This window comes from Alligator sinensis, unplaced genomic scaffold (assembly GCF_000455745.1).
Source record: "Alligator sinensis unplaced genomic scaffold, ASM45574v1 scaffold1190_1, whole genome shotgun sequence".
NCBI classification, from domain to species: Eukaryota; Metazoa; Chordata; order Crocodylia; family Alligatoridae; genus Alligator; species Alligator sinensis.
The window spans coordinates 356,948-376,639 of record NW_005842969.1 but is presented as its reverse complement, the minus strand read 5'-3'; the positions used below and the strand labels follow the sequence as shown (position 1 = coordinate 376,639).

Here is a 19,692-nt window from a genome sequence, read left to right as displayed (position 1 = left end):
TAAAAAAAATAAAAGAGAGAGGAGAGAGAGAGAGAACTTCAGCAGAGAATGAGGTTTTTTCCTTCTTTCTGTTGTGGGAGGGGGCATGAGGCAAGAGTCCTGGTTCTGAAGTACACAACAGCAAACTTCCAATATGAAGAGATTGTCGAGGGAAGAGACATTGGCGTGTTTCTATTGCTCCACTTTCCCTCCCCCCGCCCCCCAACCCCTTTCCCCTGCCCAGGAGGCCCCACAGAGTGAGAATACAATGAAACTGGTTTGTATTTATAGATATTTTACAAGGTTAAATAAGAACAACAATAATAATAATAAAAAAATTGAACACTAAAATGAACAGGTTTGTTGTTGGGTTTTGTTTTTTGTTTGTTTTTTTTCCTCTTTTTAATTTTCTTTCCAAATGTGACCAGTGTTGCTGAGTGAGACTCAAATTACTGGTGATTCTTCCTGTGCAGCTGGCTGCTCGGGACCCGTTCAGGTGGAGTTGGAGGCGGAGGCTGAAGCTGCGCTATTGGTCTGAGCTCGCTCTCCTGCGTTAACATCTGCGAACAACAAAGGGGAGGGTACAAAGCAATGTTATTTCCGAGAAACAGGCTTGTCAGTCACCAGCTCTGACTTCTGACATGAGCCTGCAGCTGTACCAGGCTAAGTGCTTTTGGGCCCTGCCTCGGGGTGCTGTGAAGCGCAAGGGGACTGCTCTCCTGACCACACATCCGGGGGTGGAGGAAGTGATTCAGCGGGCAGCCACCTGGAGGCAGGTTTGGACTCAACTAGACCCGCAGAAAAGCTCTTTTAAAGGCTGGCTCACCAAGGTGCCAGGACTCAGCTAAGAGCATGCAGCAGCTGGAAACCACAGGCAGCCTGAAGGGAAAGCCTGCCACTCTGCACAGGGTCATGTTGCAATTCAGTAACTTCATTGGTCTGACAAGGCACGTTAGTGCTGCCAAACATAATACTTCAAGAAACTATGGCTCTGACAAGGTTTCACACAAGTGCTGGGGCCTTCTCTTTAGGCTTGGCAGAATTTTTTACTTTTTTAATTATTTAAAAAGGTAAAAATTGATATTTATTTTTTAGGTATCGAGGTTGTAGCTGTACTGGTCCAGAGGAATAAACAATCTTGACTTGTGGTAGAGGTCATATCTATTATTAGACCAACTAGAATTTTTTCTTTTTAAATATGTTGGTCTAATAAAGGATATCACCTCTACCATGAGTCCTGAATGAGTTTACTTTTAAGCATTTATTTTTATTTTTATGGACTTTATGGGTAGGGCTGCCAGGCTCTGGAATGGGCTCCCAAGGGAGGTGGTGCTCTCCCCTACCTTGGGGGGCTTCAACAGGAGGCTGGATAGATATCTGGCTGGGGTACTATGATCCCAGCACTCGTTCCTGCCCAGGGCAGGGGGTAAGACTTGATGATCTCTTCAGGACCCTTCCCGACCCTAGAAACTGAATTTTCAGGATTGTGCAGTTTAACTGCCTGCTGCAACACATGTAACTACTGTAGGACTCCAGCCAGCTGAGCAGCAGGACTCCTATCAGTCCTGGCTCTGCTCACCCTAGCTCCCTTGTCCACTTTGTCACTTCTTCCTCCTTTGTCCCCTGGGCTTTCTGGGAGTCACAGTCCAAACTAGTCAGCACGCTTCTGTAGGACTGCTCCCCCTGCCGTCATACACTCCAACAGCCATCCATTATTCTTATGTTCCCTTTCTATAAAATTCAATTATTAACGATGGAAATTGTTTTAGTCCGTTTGTGAGTGAGAGGTGAAATCAATGTTTACCAATAAAAACAAAATCCTACCAAGCCTACATATATAGTGTGTCCAACTAGTAGCAAAACCATCTGTGAAGTATGCAAACAATCACAGACAACGGAAGTAACTGGCCAATGTATCTGGTAGAAACAGCTTGTTTGTTAATGTGCATGTACTTGTTGCCTCCATAAATGTCTTTTGAGTCTATTGCTTTATTCTGTGTTGCTCAACCCAAGTTGGACTTGCCACCATCTTTGCTGCTGAAGCAGATTAATGTCAAGGCTTGGAGCCAGGAAAGGAGGTTTAACACAATCATGTAGCATTCTTACGGGGATCAGCACCTGGCAGGAAACGCTCACAGTCGCTCCCTCCCTTCCTGGGACCACACGACTTCATGGGCAGGGAACTGAAGGCATATCATGGGTGTGTCAGAATGATTCACAAGATGGAGCAGCAAAAGAACCTTTTTCTCCATTTATCTGGAAACCCTGCCGTTCCAACTGCCCACTTCCACTTATTGTGTCAGGAGATGTATAAATTCCCTTATTTTTAACAAGACAAAAAGGTTTTTGGCAAGCAGCAGCTTTGTGCTGTGACCCCTCAGGCCCTTCCAGAGAGAATCTCAGGGGCTGCACTGGTTCATTCTTGAGCATTTGGTTGGGAGAGCAGGTGAGACAAGGTGACCCGAGAAGACACTTATTGAAAAAGCAGGTAAGAGAGACATAATGCTGTTAACTGACTACTCAGCTTCAACTCTGGGAAAGGTGCTAGAAACAACAAATGCAGAAACTTGTATAAAGATCACCACTGCTGGCAATTGACTATAACCTTTGAAAAAGAAAACAAAAAACATTCTTACATGAAACTATAATAGTGGAAAAAAATGTATGGATTTCACCTGCCTAGTACAGTGCCACAGAAGCTAGAAAGCTGCTGTTTGGGGTTAGTATGGGCATACTGGAACCAGGCTGGTTGAAGATGAAGAAAAGCTGTGGATGCTGAAAAAGCTGTCAGGAAGAGGCAGTAATGGAAGATCCACATGGGGCATGATGACTTGAGTAGACATACCCCAGCCACAAAAAACAATCACATCAACTATAAAAGCTGAATGATCATACTGTCTGAGGAGGATTGTATTATCTGAGGATCCCTTGTCTAAAGAGCTGCCTCAACACAGTACAGCACAACAGTGGATGAACAGCACAGTACAAAAACCCTAAGGGAAATGGGCTCATTTGAAAAAGGGAAGAGATTAGACTGATGTAAAGAAAAGGGAATGAAGCAAGTGCAAACCGTGGGGCTGGGCCAGGAAGAACCTGTAAGACGGCCAGCACCCATAGCAAGCAGCTGCTCATCATGCAATGCCCTGAGTACAGCATGGTAACGTTGACTTCCAAAGCTAACCTGGACTAGGGCATTCTTAGTGCAGACTGAGAGCGTGCATACAGAAATTTAACCTGGAACAGATAATGTGCTTCCCGTTGCCCCCCACCCCTTATTCCAGATTAACTTTCACCTGTGCATAAACCCCAACTAGTTAACTCTGCCATAATGGGCAGGGAACAGCAGTTCAGGGGATAAGCAGTAATGGCCGAAGACCTCTTGTGTACATGAACTGTGTTTCGGTCATTGCTTGCTGGGATGTACAGACAACCAATGTGCTGCCCAATAACAGTGGAGGTTGCAATTAAGGTTAATGGATTAGTGGTCAACTGAGACAGAAGAATGGGGAAAGCTCTGCCCCCCGCTTCTCTCTCTTGGGACCAGGCTGAAGGCAGGAGGTCCTGCACAGCACCTGTTACCTTCCACTATGCATATTAAGGGAAGAAATCAATAAGCAAGTAGCCTAGGCTCATCCACATGCAGCTCTTCCATAACAATACCCAAAAGCCCCTCCTATCCAGGACAGGCTACAGGCTGCCCAAGGAGCCCGCTTCACATGCCCGCAGACCGAACGTGTTGTAGACGCCCCATTCCAGAGCTGCACGGTCTAAGAACCCACAGGAAATGCACCACCTGGGCTTTTTAGCTGGGTGCAGCAGCATGGGGAAACAGCAATCAGCCAGCCTTTCTGTAGATGAGGTTCTATACTGGGATGCAACGTCCTTCTGGCTGTGGTGTCTGCTGTTTTCCATTACGCTTCCCCCCGCTGAAGAGGTGACTGCAAGTAGGTACTACGTGCTGTGCTGCAGCCAAGGACTACAGGTGTGGTTTGAGGCAAGACAATGAGAGCAGGTGCCTGGCTGCAGTACGTCATCCTGGCAAATCTGCCCTGAGTAGAAAAAACAGGAGTGGCGGGGGGTTGCTGGATTTAGGCCTTGTCCTTGCAATTTTTTCAAGGGGGTGGGCAAGCTCTTGTTCCTCATTTCATAGATCCTCCCCCTAGTTTCACTTCCTTGTGGGGGAAGGAGGGGGGGTGGGCGTGGGGTGCTGCTCCTGGGGTACATACACAGTGCTCTCAGGGTCCTTTCAGCAAGAAGCCCACCTAGGATGAGCTGCAGCTCAGCATAAGATTCCCCTCACCATGTTAGCTTGGAATAAGAAACCTAGAGGGCCAAACTGGCCGGGACTGGGAATGGTACCCAGCGTACTGCACTGTAGAGCTGGAAGAGCACATCGCACGAGTCTGCAACTGGCTCCCCAGGTCCTGTGGGACAATGCAAGCCTCGAGCAGTTGGGTGGGGCAAAACTAAAACAAGCGAGCTGCTGTGAAATTCAGAGACACGTGCGACATTTCTGGGCCTGTGTTCTAGTGGCCCAGAGGCTCCCAAGTTTCCAATGACTCACTAAGCAAACTGCAGACAAGTTAGTTCACCTCGCTTGGCTGTACCTTCTCTAGTAGGAAAACTGCCTGCTGCTCTCCTCAGTGGGGAGAATTCAAATCTCTCAAAATACTTTCAAAAGGAAGTTGCATGCATCTGCTAAATATCACTTTCGAATGAGGATCACTGTGGCTCTGTACAATTGCTTTGCAATGGCCGGCCAGCTTGTGCCACTTTGCTGCTGAAGATGTAGGTGCTTGGCCTCACTTTGGATTCAAGGGGATTAGCACAGCATGATGCATCACAAAACGATCCATGCTGGCAAGGGTCACATGCAGGCGGCAACCACACCCTAAGCATAGTAATGTTGACTCACAGCACAGCTACCTGCCTTGTTTCCTTATTGACAGAGGCACACATGATGTGATGTGTGTTCTGTTCCCTCCATTTCTGAAATGGCCCACGTCATTCATAAATGGAGAAGCCTTTTGTGAAGGAAACGATCATTCCTAACTTGCACCATCCTGTGCTCTAGACCCACCACACTGTCACAGAAACCTTCATGAAGAACGTGTGAGTGAGTTTACAGATAGGTTTTGGAAGCAAGTATGGTCAGCTTCCCTTTGTACCACAGGGCTGATGCACAGGCCTCGGGAAGAGAAGAAACTGCTGACCAACACATTTTACAGATGTCTTAAAAATCAACTATAGTAAAACTCCCCTATCACTTCCAAGTCTGGTATTTCACAGACTAAAGGTAAGTGCTGTGCACTCAAAGAACTGAGTACTACTCACCTTAAATAATTAGGCAGATATTCTTTTGAAATTAAGAAATGTTTATCTGGCCAGCTTTTCTTCCGCCAGTTTCAGGTCACGGCAGTCTCACTGGTGGCCCGCAAGCCACATGTAGCCCCCAGGCTCCCAGTTCAGGTGCTGCTTTCCCCATCACTCTCCTGCTGCTGGTATTTCTGCACTCCCCCTCTCTCCTCCAGTTTCTACTTCTTGCCCCCAGTCCTGGGGGTGGTAAGGCCTGCTGGGTTGAGGGACCCTAGACCTGAAGGAGAGTGGGATGGGTGGGGAAGGGCTCAGAGACCCAAGGATCCCACAAAGTGCGAGTGTGCTGATGTAGTGGAGGCAGCCCATATGGCACAATGTGAAGCCTGGTGGGATGTGGCTTGCACTGGTGGGGGAGGAAAGGAGAAGGGAGATGTGGTCCCCAGCCACTCGGTAGTTAGCTCTGTTTTAGATGGATCCTATCTGAAAGCTACAGGGGTAGGAAAAGTCCTGGGAGGTATTAATTAGTGAGCAAAGTGCAGGTGACATGGTCTATGGTATAGGACAAATGCAAGTTCCACGTAAGTATCATAACGTGGCACCAGGAAATGTGTGAGCGAGCACGTGCACACCCACCCACCCACCAGATCCCCATCTGATGTAGAATGGTACAAATCCAGATGCTCAGCCGGTATAAGTCAGACACTCACTGTGACTACATAGAGGTAATATATAAATGCCACGTATACAAAATAATTTTTACAACTGGGGAGGCTGGCTGTGACTCTATAGTTAAGGTCAAGTTGAGTCTTGCATGCACGATTCAACCCTGGTGTTTTTACACTTTACATACACAAATGGCCACCATATTATTCTGTTAATAAAATCCTGGTTTATATTATAATAAACCAAAAGAAATGGTGTTGTGGGGAGGGGAATCCAGTCTAAAGCCTGATAAAGCTGATAAAACAAGCACAGGCCTATGCTGATATAGGTTTTAGCACTAGGGGACTGATTGGATTTTCAAGATACTACTGTAACAGGGAAGGTTACACAGCAAGGGAACCCAGGGAAAGGAAGCCAGACTAGCAAGCATGACCTCAGAGGCTATTTGAGAGGTAACTTTCTAAACACCATCTTATTCTGCATGAAGGAAAGATGCATGAGGAAAGCAATGCTCCATCACATTAATGTTAACACTGACCCAAACTGGGTCCTTCTCCCAGTTTTCATCAGCACAGCCTTCTCATTTTTCAGGCACATCATTCAGCACATTTAAAAATCACTCTGTAATCACCTCATCACAGCTACATGGCAGCACTATCAGATGTGACTACTTGTATAGGGGTACCCCAGCTGGATCACCCATAAGGCCCATAGCAGGGGAGTCTACTTCTTAAAGCCCCTGCTGCTGGAGTGCAAGGGCCTGGTCCATGGTTTGGAGACAGCAGTGGACTCAAATCCCTGTAGGCAAGTTGGCCACTAGAGGGGGACAAAATGCTACACTGAATTATCAAAGGTTACAATTACCTGACAGCTTGTTTTACCTTGGGGATCTCCTGATATATTTAGTCAGCTAATTCCTGGCAACTGTGAAAAGGGTACGGAAACAGTTTATTTATGAGGGCAAACATTTGTGCAAAACTCTCCCAGGCGCAGGTGGGCATCCTCTGTGAGGAAACAAGGCTGATCCCATGCTGCTTCAGTGGTTAACAATTAGCAGAACCTGATGGCTCACCAGCCTTTAAGCAAAACAGGTTCCTGTAAAGAGGTGTGTGACTAATTTCCATAGCTGAATGCAGGTAAAATTCCCACTGTCTGCTGTAAGAACCCTGAATGAGTAAGGACTATAAAGGACTAGGGCCAAGGTCAGCCAAACAACTGCATATACAAGAGGCTCCAAGTTGCAACTGAAAGTTACTTAATACTGAACTACATTTCGCAATTCCTCTACTGCTGGAGGGTTTCTCATCAGGATCAAAGTCACCGTCCTCGCTCAGCAGTACAGTGGCTGTTAACAGTAGGGCTAGAAATGCTGACATTAAAAAGCCACTTTCTTGACTGACATTTAGGTCACAGCCCAAAGCGCTTTTCCCCACATGAACCATTGGAGGTCAAACTGAGCACGGCCAGGACACCTCCTGCTTCAGTGCACAGGAGTTTCTCTCTCTCCCCCGCTCTGTGCCTGTGTGCAGGAAAGTCATACTGCACACCATGCTCAAGGGATGCACAACCACGGGAAATTGTAGTCTCTTAAAAAAATAAAATTTATTCCCTACTCTCAATTTTTGCAGGTCTACAATCAAACATGACAAAACAAGCAAATATCTTTCAGTTCTACGGCCACCTGGAAGACCCACACAAATGAGGAAACAGAGAAGCTGACTGCTTGCAAAGAGTTAACAACTGCACAAAGCAAGCTACATGCAAGCAGCGGGTCAGCTTTTGCTCTGCTTGCTGCAAGCACAAGAATCATGGATTCCTACTACACACAATGTTTGTAAAGAGAAGTGTAATTTTTTTTAAACTTGGCGATACCCATTTAAACTAGACTGTCAAGATGTTTTCTGCAAGGCATCAGAAAGCATGAAGCTATCAAGAAACTATATCAAATTTGTTACAACTCCATAATTACCTGGCCTATTCACAAATTACACTTTCCTGGATTTATCTATGAAACCTGAATGCCAGAGCTCCCCTTTTTTGATGCAAACACAGTGAGTACATTAGGCACATTTATATAGCAGTGCCTTTTGTCTGTATAGATTCCACAGTGCTCTGCGACTGACATGCACGTCAGACAGAAGGGTGAAATAATGCACTAAGCTCATACACTTCCCAGTTCATCAGACACCACTGTCCACAGCAGGGATCCTCTGCCAGTGTGCTGACTCAGCACTGACTGGGGGGGGAGGGCTGCATGCTGAGTCACCAACCACACATCCTGTAGCACACTGTGTTTCCCTTGGAGGTCTCCTGTCCGAGCGGATACCCACCCCATGGTTAACACTTTCTGACAGGATCACAGCTCAGCATGGTATGGCTCCAGGCCAACAGGGAGGTTTTGAAGGTGTCTAACAGAAAGGAGAGACAGAGACAAAGGAGGAAACCATGCACAGAGTTGGGGCAAGAAGCCAAACCATGCTTCGGTGCCCAAAGCTGACACAATGGCACCCATGTAAGAAAACTCATGTAAATGGCTTTCTTCTGCTGACAGTGAATCCCTTTTGGCTGGTGCTAACAGACTGCACATTACCAGGAAATCCTGTCCGTCCACCATCAACTGTCAGAATTTGGTGGGAAATTAACATTTCAAAGCTAAATTTACTAAGCTGGCCAACAGTATTTTCCTTCAGCATCTCAAACTAATTGACCTGGGTGGATCTCTAGGTTGGTGCAATTATAGGAGTGGCGATGGTGAGGTAATAATACTCCACTTCTTTGTACCAGAAATCAGAGCAAGACAGGAGGGTGTGGAATCCAAATGACATGAGTTAGTGCTGCCCTTAGTACCACAGCCAGTTAATCACCTAACAAGACAGAGTTTAAGAGGAGGCTGGAAATGAGCTGTTCCTCTCTGCCCCAGCAGCCTGCATTATTTAAGCTTCTGAATGGGAGTTTAGCTAGAGAGAGGAGGGCAAGAGGGAGGCAGACAGGCAGGCGGACGTTCTCACCTGAGGCTGCTGTAGCATTTGTAGGGGTTGAAGCAGCTGCTTGATTCCGAGCATGAGCAGGGATGAGGATCGAAGCCAGAGATGGGTTACTTGACAGTTCTGGAGGGAAGGCGAAACAAACAGATTTAGCTTGCAGTTTGTAAAGAACCTCTGCATGCAGAGTTACTCCCTGGGCTTCTTAGTCACTGTAACCCTGAGTGAAATGCATGGCTGGACAGACAAAGGACATGTTACACTTCCTTCTGGGTCACTGAGCAGGAGGAAACCATAGTGATATTTAGCAGGGAGCATGAACCTCTCTGGCAACTACTAGCAGCAATGCAGGGGACTTCTTTCCCAGAGAAAGGGGATGGCTCTGGAGTTAGCAAACAATCCAACCACGCCTGTTCCTTGGAAACAGCCTGAGCTTTCCAAAAAGGATCCCTTTTCTTCCACAGAATCACCGTCTTGCAGCCAGTCAGAAGGAGAAGGCTAGTGACAACACGCTGGGCAATGGCTCAGGAAGCATTTGCCACAGGGGCTCCAAGAACTCTAGGGAGTTGCTCTAGGGCTCACGCAAGCTTCACTTGTCAGCGTCTCAGGACAGTTTCACAGCAGAATCACCCTGAATGCTGCCTGGAGGCGAACGGGACACGACTCACGGCACCTCTAGAAGGCACAGAGAAAAAGCCAAGGGGACTGGTTTTCCAGGTGATTTAAAAGGAAAACAAACTGCCACAGGACTTCCCTCCAACTCAAATTCAGAGAAAAGAAACAACTGGGTTATTTGGGTGCCAGAGCTAGCACAGACTTGATGCATATGGGAAGAAGAAACAGCCTCCTGCCACAGAATTAAATTTTAAGCACACTGGGGTAGAGCTAAGACATCAGGTGCTGCCACTGCAGGCAGCCTGCAGGAGCACCTCTCTTCAGGCAAATAAGGGATGCAGAGATAGAGGATTCCCTGTCCCCTATCTCCCCCTAGCCCATTTCAGCCTTGAGTGAAAGCCATCACCTGTACAGTAAGCTACACACAGCCAGTCACCTCAAGAAAAGGAGGAGCCAGCTCTTGGGGCTCCAAGAACTCTCCTGGGGGACAGAAATGCCTGGAGAGAGTAGGTATTAATAGCAGCTCTCCAGACAGAGAAGTATGTAAAGAAACCCAGCCTAATCACGCTACATGCACACAGGATGGTGCGGTACAACGCGCTTCGTGGACTGCTTGTTTATATCTGTAACAGCAAATTAGAGAGCACATTGTTTTTTCTGTAACATGTACGTTAAAATTCAGGGTCTAAAGGGACTGCCAATATTCATTTGTTTACTCCCTTTTCTCCATAAGAAAACCGTAAGGAGTAATGGCTGAGAAGGTGAGCTGCAGAAGGACGTTTCATTTTTTTACTATCCCCTGAAGTCTGTGTTTCTGGCTGTGCCTCGGCACCAAAAAACACAGATTTGGACCAGCAGGAAATGAGCAAGATTTGCTACAGTACCGAAACCAGACAACTCAGCCTGAAGCATATCACCTTCAGGGCTAACCAGCCAAAACCATGCTTCCCGAAGGCGCTAACTATTCAAAGTGCTGTACAAATATTTCCTAAATAATGTTCACAGCTTCCTGTGAGATACTAAGTAAGATCTCCATTTCCAAACATGGAGATGGGCACAGAAGGTAAGTGACCTCCCAAAGACAGACAGGAAGCCTGGCAATCAGGCCACTAGCCCCTTCCCTATAGAACGGGCACCATCTCTGCTGCCTTCCCCAGAATAAATTCTTAAATCTGGTATTCAAAGAAACCCATTGGTTGCCTTGTTCTTTCATACAGCTACTGGTGCTCAAGTACATACTTTTCTCCTCATCGTGGGCATCAAATGCAGGGGAGGAAGGGGCAACAGGAATGCTACCTAAACCAAGAGCACAGTCATTGTAATTCACTTTGCTTGACATTTCTTAACACAAAACAGTAGTAAATATCTTGGAGATAGCACCACCACATTTTAACTGTGCACACTGGGTCTGTACACCTAGACTCCCAGTGTCTGAAAGGTACAGCTGATCTGAGATCACTACACTGGGTCTATCACTGGAGTTATCAACTCACCGCTGCTCTTCCAGTGCCAAGTCAGCATAGCATGCACTGCTCACTAGGTACCTTCTACTGCATTTTAAGTGGCTGGTCTGTAGTGGACTTTCTATAGGAAAAACCATATATGACCAAAGCCATCTTGAGGAGCACAGATATAAGCAGGAGCCACCAACCTGTCCAGAGTTCACCGGAGTCCTGGTTGGTACCTTTCACTCTATGAAGAGATCTCAATTTAGCACCCTCTGAACAACTGGTGCAGATCAATTCACAGAAGATAAAACAACTCAAAACAAACCTAGAATTTCTGAAGTTTAATAAAAGGCTTGCTTAAAAAATCATTTAAATCTTTGCTCTCCAAGCTCTTGTGGCTGCTGCATTTCCTGGGTCTAGCCAGGATTGGACATGCCTAAATAACTGTGCAAAAGTCAGGATCTGTGTTATCTGCTGCCATGGGAAGAGGAAGTCCATATAATCTCTGGTCCAGGCACGTTGTGAAACAAATCTCTAAACGTAGTGCTATTCCATACTGTGCTAATGATAATAAAGCTGATAAGGCAGCAGGAGATCACTGCAGTCAAAGTAGGTATTCAAGACAAAGACTTCACAACTGTGCGCCTAAATACAAAAGCTGCCCAAGGCATTTTACAAGGACTGGTTGCCACATACCTTGGCTGGTAACACATCTTTGGTTCAGTTCTGGCCAAACCAGTGCAGTTTGCAGCATAGGAAAAGAAGCAAAAAACCACAATGCAGTTGCATCAGTGCTTCATATGGGAAAAACCACCCAGCATCCCCTGGTTAGGGGCCTCAGGAGTTCCAGAAGGCACAGGACAGATCACCATCCTGACTGCTGTTTACTTCTTAAGAGACTGACAAAACGGTGCTCAGAAGAGGCAGGAAAATCAGATCTACGCTGCTGCCTCAAACAGAAGCACTTTACACTTCTTAATGGCAAACACTGGACAACTGCATAACCAAGTACTGAGCACAATCATCAACCAGGGCAAAAGTAACAACAGTAGAAGCTGTAGGGTTGGAGCATTAAACCTGTGATTCAGTCTCTCAGAAATTATTTTTTTTCTCTGATGCCACTGAACTGCACTGCGGTGGTGGCGGAAAAGGCCGTTTTTGGAGCAAAATGTTCAAATTCAGCTCTGCACGAGAAGCACTTCTTGTAAAAAAAACAAAACAAAAACAAAAAACTTTGCAGCAAGGCATTAAGAATAAGTAGCTGCATCTCTATTTTACCAGTGCAAAGAACTGAGTAGCTGTAACAGATTATCTTGCTTTTATACACCTCCAGTGAGAAAACATCCCTAGGAGTACCGGCAAAGACAAGATACAAATACGGACTCTTTCACATACACTCCTTCCTCCTTGGGAAAGATGCATTCGGCTCAGCACCACTGCCAGCACCCAGGAAGGATGATTCAATGCCCAGTATTACCCTATCCCCAATTTCCAGCTGTAATCCCATTGTGTTGGGTATCTCAGACAACACCACAGTTTGGCACCCCACTCAAACACAGGGCATTTCTTAACAAAACTGCAAGCTACCCTTTAAAAAAGAAAAAGAAAAAGCTTTTAGTTGCATTCTCAGTTGCAGGTTATTTTTAGCCTCAGTTATTAGTGTGTTTGATTTCCAGTAGCTTGTCTAATGATTGGTTCTGCTCTGCGCAAGCATCTGTGATACTATGGCCTCATCGTGGCAGAGACAGAACAGGTAGCTGTCTCTGGGGATGGTGTTTCAGGATGCACTAGAAGTGCTACCATAAATGCAGAGTGGAAGATGGAGGAGGAGAAAATGGAAACTCCTGTATGTTAACTGCTCATAAATGTCTTGAGTCTTTACATTTAAGTTTTTTGAGCTTTCCTTTTTTCAATTCAGGCCTGAGGTGAAGCAGCAGATACAGACCCTGACTGCAAGAGGCCCTTTCTCCTGTAGGATACAGGAACTGGCACCTGCAAAACATGGGGAAGCAGGTTCCTTGAGGGGGATCCTAGCTGCCTTGGCCTATTCCCCCACCATCCCATTCACCACCCCTACAGATCATTTTGTGCATCATCTCTCCATTGAGGTGGGGTAGAAATGGGAGACTCAGGACAGGACAGGACAGGAAGATGGATACTGGATGGGCAGAGGGTTCAGATTTCTCTGGGGTTGTGATAGCTCACTTAGTGATCGTGCCTGTAATGTTTCCTGTCAGTTTACTCAACATCCTTCCTTCTCTGGACTGCGCTGGCAGGGAAACCTTGGGTCGTATTACCATGTGGAAGGAAGGGGATGAGAAAATGGTTTAACTGGGTTCTTATAGGGGATCGGACAAATCCAAAGAGGATAGGTCCATCAGTGCGTATTAAACATAAGAGTTGTGAGTGCTCAACCCTTCAAAACAGGGTTTCCTAGGCCTCTGAATGCTGGAAGCAGTAGATGGATCAGACTAGATGGGCTCTTCTTAAATCTTCTCTCTTCACATCCACTCCGTCACCATGAGACAAAATGCTGAGCTGTGGCCTGACCCAGCAGAGCACCTCTTTTGCTCTTACGAGAGTAAAAAAAATTTGAATAACATTTTAACCAGACGGGAAAGGCCAAGGGACTTTACAAGTGGCACAGAGGTGCTTCCAGAGCTTTTTTTTTTTTTTTTACAGGTCAAGCTACTACAATGCTTTTCTTCCTCCTTGCATGTTACTATAAAAAACTACTTTCAAAACTGGCATAAGGTGTCACTTCTCTGGGAAAATGCCTTAGTAGTCCCAGTGCAATATGCTTCCAACATGGATACTGAACCAAAGTCAAAACTTTATTTATGCATGTGTTCACTTTCTATGAGGGATTGAAAAAAGATGGTTTAAAAAATAAAAACTACCTTGAACAGCCAGTAACCTTCCTATGGTTACCTGGCACAACTGGTACCATATTTTAAAAGTGATATTGATGACAATGCCCTACTTTCAAGAGACAAGTCTGGCACTCATCACCACCAATACTATTTATCACACTACATGACCCGACTGGGAAAGGGTGTCAGATCTCAGAGGTAACAAAGGAGGGGAATTCCTCCTAGGTCTAGTGCCCAGAGCATGCAGTTAGTGATTTAAAATTGAGTCACATATGGTTACCAGCAAGTATGCATGCTGCATGTCTTGTGTGTTCTGTCCCCAGCAGGCAAACCCAAATGTGAACCAAGAGAATAAAATATGCTCATCCACAAGGGTGACAGTTTTACATATATGCCCTTTTCTACGGGGTGAACAAGGATAGTTGGAGTGTGATCCTGATGTGGCTTTGGATAGTTCAATAAGGATCACTTCTCCACTGTGCTTAAAATTACTTTTGAAATTCATTTGAGATTTCCTAGTAATTTTAAAACCAAATGAAAGGCACAGGAAATGCTCCAAGAGGCTTTGCTGGCAGGAATTGTATCTCAAGGACACATGTGACATGGACAAGAGCAGTACAACCTTCCCTAGTCAATGTGCTTCAACTAGGATGGCACAGGGCCATCTCTGAGAAGGCAATGTACCCTCTGTGCTCTACTGGGGCTAAAACAGAGCAAACATATGAGTTGCATTGTGGGTGCTGAGAACTGGACTCCTTTTGCAGTGATGTTCAGTCACCTGGACTGAATCTGAATCAAAATTACTAGTGTGAGAAAAATCCACGACCCTTTTGCCTCCCGTTGCCCTCCCTCAGCACCATCCATTTGTAACATGAGATTGCTGTGTGCCCATCTGCCTCATTCTTAGCCCTGCCTCTTGGTTTTGCTGTTGAGGAAATGGCATTTGTACAGAACAGAACAGTGCTTCTTCCCAAGAGAGGGCCCCACCACATCCTGAGGCTACCTTGAGTGGTGAAGTTGAAGAGTGCAGGTTTCTCTCGCCCATTTGGTAACTTGACATTTGGGTCCCGTAGTTCATCAAAGAAAGAGTGTGCACATGCTTCCAGGGGAGTCAGGCGGGCAGTAGGGGTATACTCCAACAGGCGGCTACATAGCGCGATTGCTTCTGGTGGAGTGCGGGGTCGGAAGACCTGAAGGAAAAAGCAAGAGACACCGATTGTGTGGGCTGGTTTCTTTTTGTTACCAACTGGCAGCAAGTCTGAGCGATTAAACCTCTCAGTACACAAGGAGTTGGAACAGGTGTTTTGTGCTAACATACTGGGTCTTCAGCATGTTGGGATGGAAGAATCCAGCTCCTGGGGTTGAAAGGTTTAATTGCAAAGTCTTGTGCTGTGCTATGCTGAGGTGAAGGTGCAATGCCAGTGACAGACAGCACAAGAGCGTGCTCAAGTAAAACAACTCTCAGAATGGAGGGAAAACTCATTGGAATTAGGACAAACACACAGTGGTGCAATCAGCCATGCATATGGTGGGGGGAGGAGGTGCAAATGAGCAGGATTCGCTGAATATAAATAAAAGGGTCTCCCCTGTATTTTTGGCAGAAAAAGTACCGCCTCCCTCACATGGATTTTTTTTTGCTGGAAGGTAGGTCAGATTGTTGCTATGGAGGATGCTGTTCAAGACTGGACATCAATAGGATAAGCATAGGAAACCTCTGGATCAAGTTGCAAGGTGCTTTTTCTTCTTGCCCTTACACTGGTCAGCTTCTCCACTGTGTCCTATCAACTAACTCCTCCACATTTGGAATTTGTGAGAATGGCTGAAAGTGAGCTAGCTAACTATTTGACTCATGGAAATTCACCTTGAGAGGTTATAAACCAGAGAGAGTTCACAACAGCTCCTCCTTGCAGTTGTATTCCAAAGCTCTTGGAGAACAGTGCTACATGCCCAGAATTGCACACAAAATCTATTTCCCCCCCATCTCATTCCATTACAGGCACAATTGGTCAGTCACACGCATGCCCTTAACACCTTCCTCAGGCCCTTTCCTTTCACTGCGTGGCACGTGAAACACAAACTAGAGAAAAAAGGCAGCAGCAGGGCGGAGGTGACAGAATTCAATTCCAATGCCAGCGTTTTTGATGCAACTGAGCTAATCCAAAATGCTTTTGCACCAATGCAGGTGAACTCCAAACCTTGTAGTACCAAGGAGTAAGTAGCCTGTATACTGTATGCTAACAGATGGCAGACTCAGGCATATGGGCTTTGTTTAAGTAGAATTTAAACCAAAGCCTTTTATGCTCACCTGGATGGAAATTAAATGCACCAATGAATTTACTAAAAAGTAATTTGTTGAACCCCTTGGTACCCAGCTGGTCAGGAGCACCTGAGTTAGTCCTAATGCATTCTGTACTAACTCATCGTGTCAGGGAATCCTGACTCATGGAGTCAAAGAGTTAAGGGTCTAAAAGAGCAAGTCTGGTTCAGATTGCTGGGAAGGTAGCAAACTATTTATCATCGGCTCTACAGTAATGTAAGGAAAAATGTTTAATTTAGCACTATTGCCAAGATGCTGCAGCCAGTGCAGACTCAAAGCTTCTGCTGACTTCCATGCTTGAAATGAATGTATGTATTTTTGGGTGGAGAGGTAGCAAGAGATGGTTTGCATTCAGGGTCAAAACCCATTGCCTCCAGAGTTTGGATTACTGACCACAATACAAAATGGATGCAGTGGTATGAGTTTACAGTCAAACCCAGAATGTGACTTAGGATGTCTTCCCTGCTAAAGGGCTGCGTATTTTGACCTCGTGGAATCTAACATGAGCTACCCCCAAAGTAAAAATGTGATGAAGGCAAGGCACATTTCCTTCCCCCATAAAGTAAACTTACTGGGGGAGCCTTAGACCCATGACTCGGGTCGATTTTGACAAGTTTAGCTCACTGTAAAACTACGTTTAAGTCTTCCCTGCATTTTTCTGGATTCCTTGCACATTAGCTGCCACAAGATGAAAAACAGGCAGTTTTGGGTGGGTTTTTTGTTTTTTAGCAGTGAAGACAAGCCCTCATTTTTTATTAAACAAGACAGAAAACCATTTAAATGGTCCTTCACAAAAAGAGTCCCTCTACCCCTCTGCCATCTGCCCACTGCCTTAAATTCTTCAAACTTTCAGCTTAGTGAACCTCTGTCAACATCTGTTGGAAGAATTTAAGAAACCACCACTCAGCCTCTGTCTGGCCTGAAAACTGAGTCACTCAGAGTGAGCAATTACAATGATCTGCACTAAATGTGTCAAAGAGAGAAGAAAAAGAAGAAGAAAACAAATCAAGAAACCCTACACAACCCACGTCCCTTCCCCCCCCCCCCAAATAAGTACTGATTAGGGAGTGAAATGTGGGGTCAGCTTCTAAGTCTATCTAATCTTTTCACCCTGACATCACAAAGGGAAAACATTCACCTGGCTACCATCTGACACATGGCCATTTGAATTCAATATTTCTCTCTTTTTGGTTTTTTTTTAAGCTTTTCTCTTTCCTCATTTCAAACTAGCCCTAATAATTTGAAAAAACATTGAAGTACATACCCGCACTCCTGAGGTGAAATGTCCTGTTCCTGACGAGTCCTAAAGTTGATAATGCAGTGAAATAATCCAAACAGGGGGAGTCAATCCAAAAGAGAATAGTCCAGCAAGGAAAAATATATCCAATATTATAAGAAATCCATGGCGTGGGGACATAGAAAATGTTTATACAATTAGAAACTTTAAACATCAGTCTCCATAGCAGCAAGTCCAACTTCACCACAGTGTAAGCCAAAAAAATTGATTGTGCAATGGTGAGGCATAGTATAGAAACATTTCTATTTTAAATTTATGTTCCAATGCCAGTGCATTTACTAAAAAAATAAAAAATTGAAATAAAAATTCTAACTAGAACTCAAAGAATAATTGAATTCCCGTCATAAAGAATTTGCAATCCTCTGTCCACAGACAATAGGGCCAAATTAATTTGTCTCAATGTGTGCAGCCCTTGCACACAGAATCCTCATTCTTCCTGTATAAATCTGTCCCAGAGACACAACATGAGAATTTATTTTCCTTTAAAAAAATATCAGCAAATTATAATTTTGCGCTGAAGAGAAAACAAAATGGCTTAATCTGCATTTCTAATTTGGCTGTTTTCAAATTTGAGAGACCTATGTGTGTATCAGGCCGCCGCGGATTATTCTCCATTTTGGATTGACTTCCCCACCAATGGATTTTGTTTGTTGACGTTATCTCTTTGGGATCCTTCAAGAACTGGACATATCACCTCTGGAGTGCGGGTATGGACTTAATTACTTAATTTGTTTTTCCTCTTTAGTGTGGGTTTTTCCCCCTCATACCGTCGCACCCATTACTTAAAATAAATTTTCTATTTCTTTTGGAATAAAACATTAAAAATAAAGCAAACTCCCTGCATCTTTTAGCTCCACTAATTCAACACAGTTCCACCTGAAATTCACCCACCAAGAACTACACAGAAGGGTACAACACTAAACATCAAGAGCAAGGGACAGTCACAGTTACAGGTGAAGTGCACAACAATATGTATGCCAACACTTAAGCACAACAGGGCACATCCAGCGTTGGGCTGCCGGCAGTGCTCTATTGTGCCTAGGTGCCAGGAGGACAGATGGCAGGACTCACCGTTAGCTGTGAACTCCCTCACTTCTGTGTGTTGGCTAGACAGTTTAACACTCCTAATGTAGTTTTCAGTGAGGGAATTGATTTTAGTAAATAATCCGCGGATTATTTTTAGTCTGCGGACTAAAATTTAGTGCACGGACTAAAATCCGGCCCACCAGTGCAAAGTCTGTATTAGCCTAGAGTACATTTGCTTGAAGGCAAAAAATAAAAAGGCTAAGTGCACAAAGTAAAATATACTTGGGCAAACTAACGTTTAGTATGCAGACTAAATGCGGCCGGGCAAATTGCACAGCAAGTCCACAAACAAAAAACAAAACAAAAACAGGATTTTAAAAAAATTAAAAAAAAAACACTGACAGGAACTTTTTATGTGACCAAATGCTACCCCACCTGCGCAGCAGTTCATTTTTATAAAATGAAATAGCCTTTTTTTTTTTTTTTTGCAAGGTGACCTATCCACATAGGGGACCAACGGCATAAAGTTTTATTTTAAAAAATGAACCTGTTTTGGAGGTAAACAAATGCAAAAAAAAATAAAAAAAAAAAGTCTTTATGTAACATTTCTTCAAGAAAACCTGCACTTGTGTAACTCAAAAACCACCTTTCCCAAAAGGAATTGCTTTCTGGCTGAGACCGGGACTGCCAAGTTTCAGCCAGGATGACATTTTTTTTCATGCCTGTGTTGCAGAACTGCCAAATGTTCATATGAAATGGAAATGCCGACTCATCTGAATACCATAGAGTTTCTTTCTTCAGATCCCAATGACTCCATACTTTATCAAAGACATGGAGGAGCAGTGCAAACACGGTACTTCCTTTGTTCAAGTCTGCTACTGGTGCTTAAATGCTAAAAAAAAAAAAAAACCCTTGATGGCTAGAGAGCAAAGCCAAGTAGGCTGCTCATGCCCAGTGGCCTCTCCTTTCTCAGTTACATTGTGATTACTGTGCTTTTTGCTACCATCACTCCCTTCTCTTTCCAGAGACTGTCCATCACCTTGGACATTTCAAAAGCCATTGCCAAATTAAATGCCCCGCTTTGCTATGCTGTTCCCTACCCCAAAACATGAATTAAGAACTTGTGTGAAGTCTCTACACAAGCAAGACTTTCATGTTTTACCTTAATTTAAACTCG

The 19,692-nt window shown here is 44.9% G+C and overlaps 1 protein-coding gene across 6 annotated transcripts in view; it reads right to left on the bottom strand.

The window, feature by feature from the left end:
* Positions 1 to 242: 242 nt before the first annotated feature.
* GSK3B (glycogen synthase kinase 3 beta) overlaps positions 243 to 19,692 on the bottom strand; it is a 238,349-nt gene continuing 218,899 nt past the window's right edge. For 3 of the 6 annotated variants that reach the window (XM_025192824.1, XM_025192825.1, XM_025192826.1), the window contains 5 exons: positions 17,457 to 17,495; positions 14,879 to 15,065; positions 8,967 to 9,065; positions 8,289 to 8,366; positions 243 to 539 (listed from right to left, as the gene is read on the bottom strand). In XM_025192824.1, coding sequence (XP_025048609.1) covers positions 8,296 to 8,366; positions 8,967 to 9,065; positions 14,879 to 15,065; positions 17,457 to 17,495 — 396 coding nt within the window. In that variant the 3' untranslated portion in view covers positions 243 to 539; positions 8,289 to 8,295. The remainder of the gene's footprint in view (positions 540 to 8,288; positions 8,367 to 8,966; positions 9,066 to 14,878; positions 15,066 to 17,456; positions 17,496 to 19,692) is intronic. The other 3 variants (XM_006036548.3, XM_006036547.3, XM_006036546.3) reach the window with 3 other exon arrangements.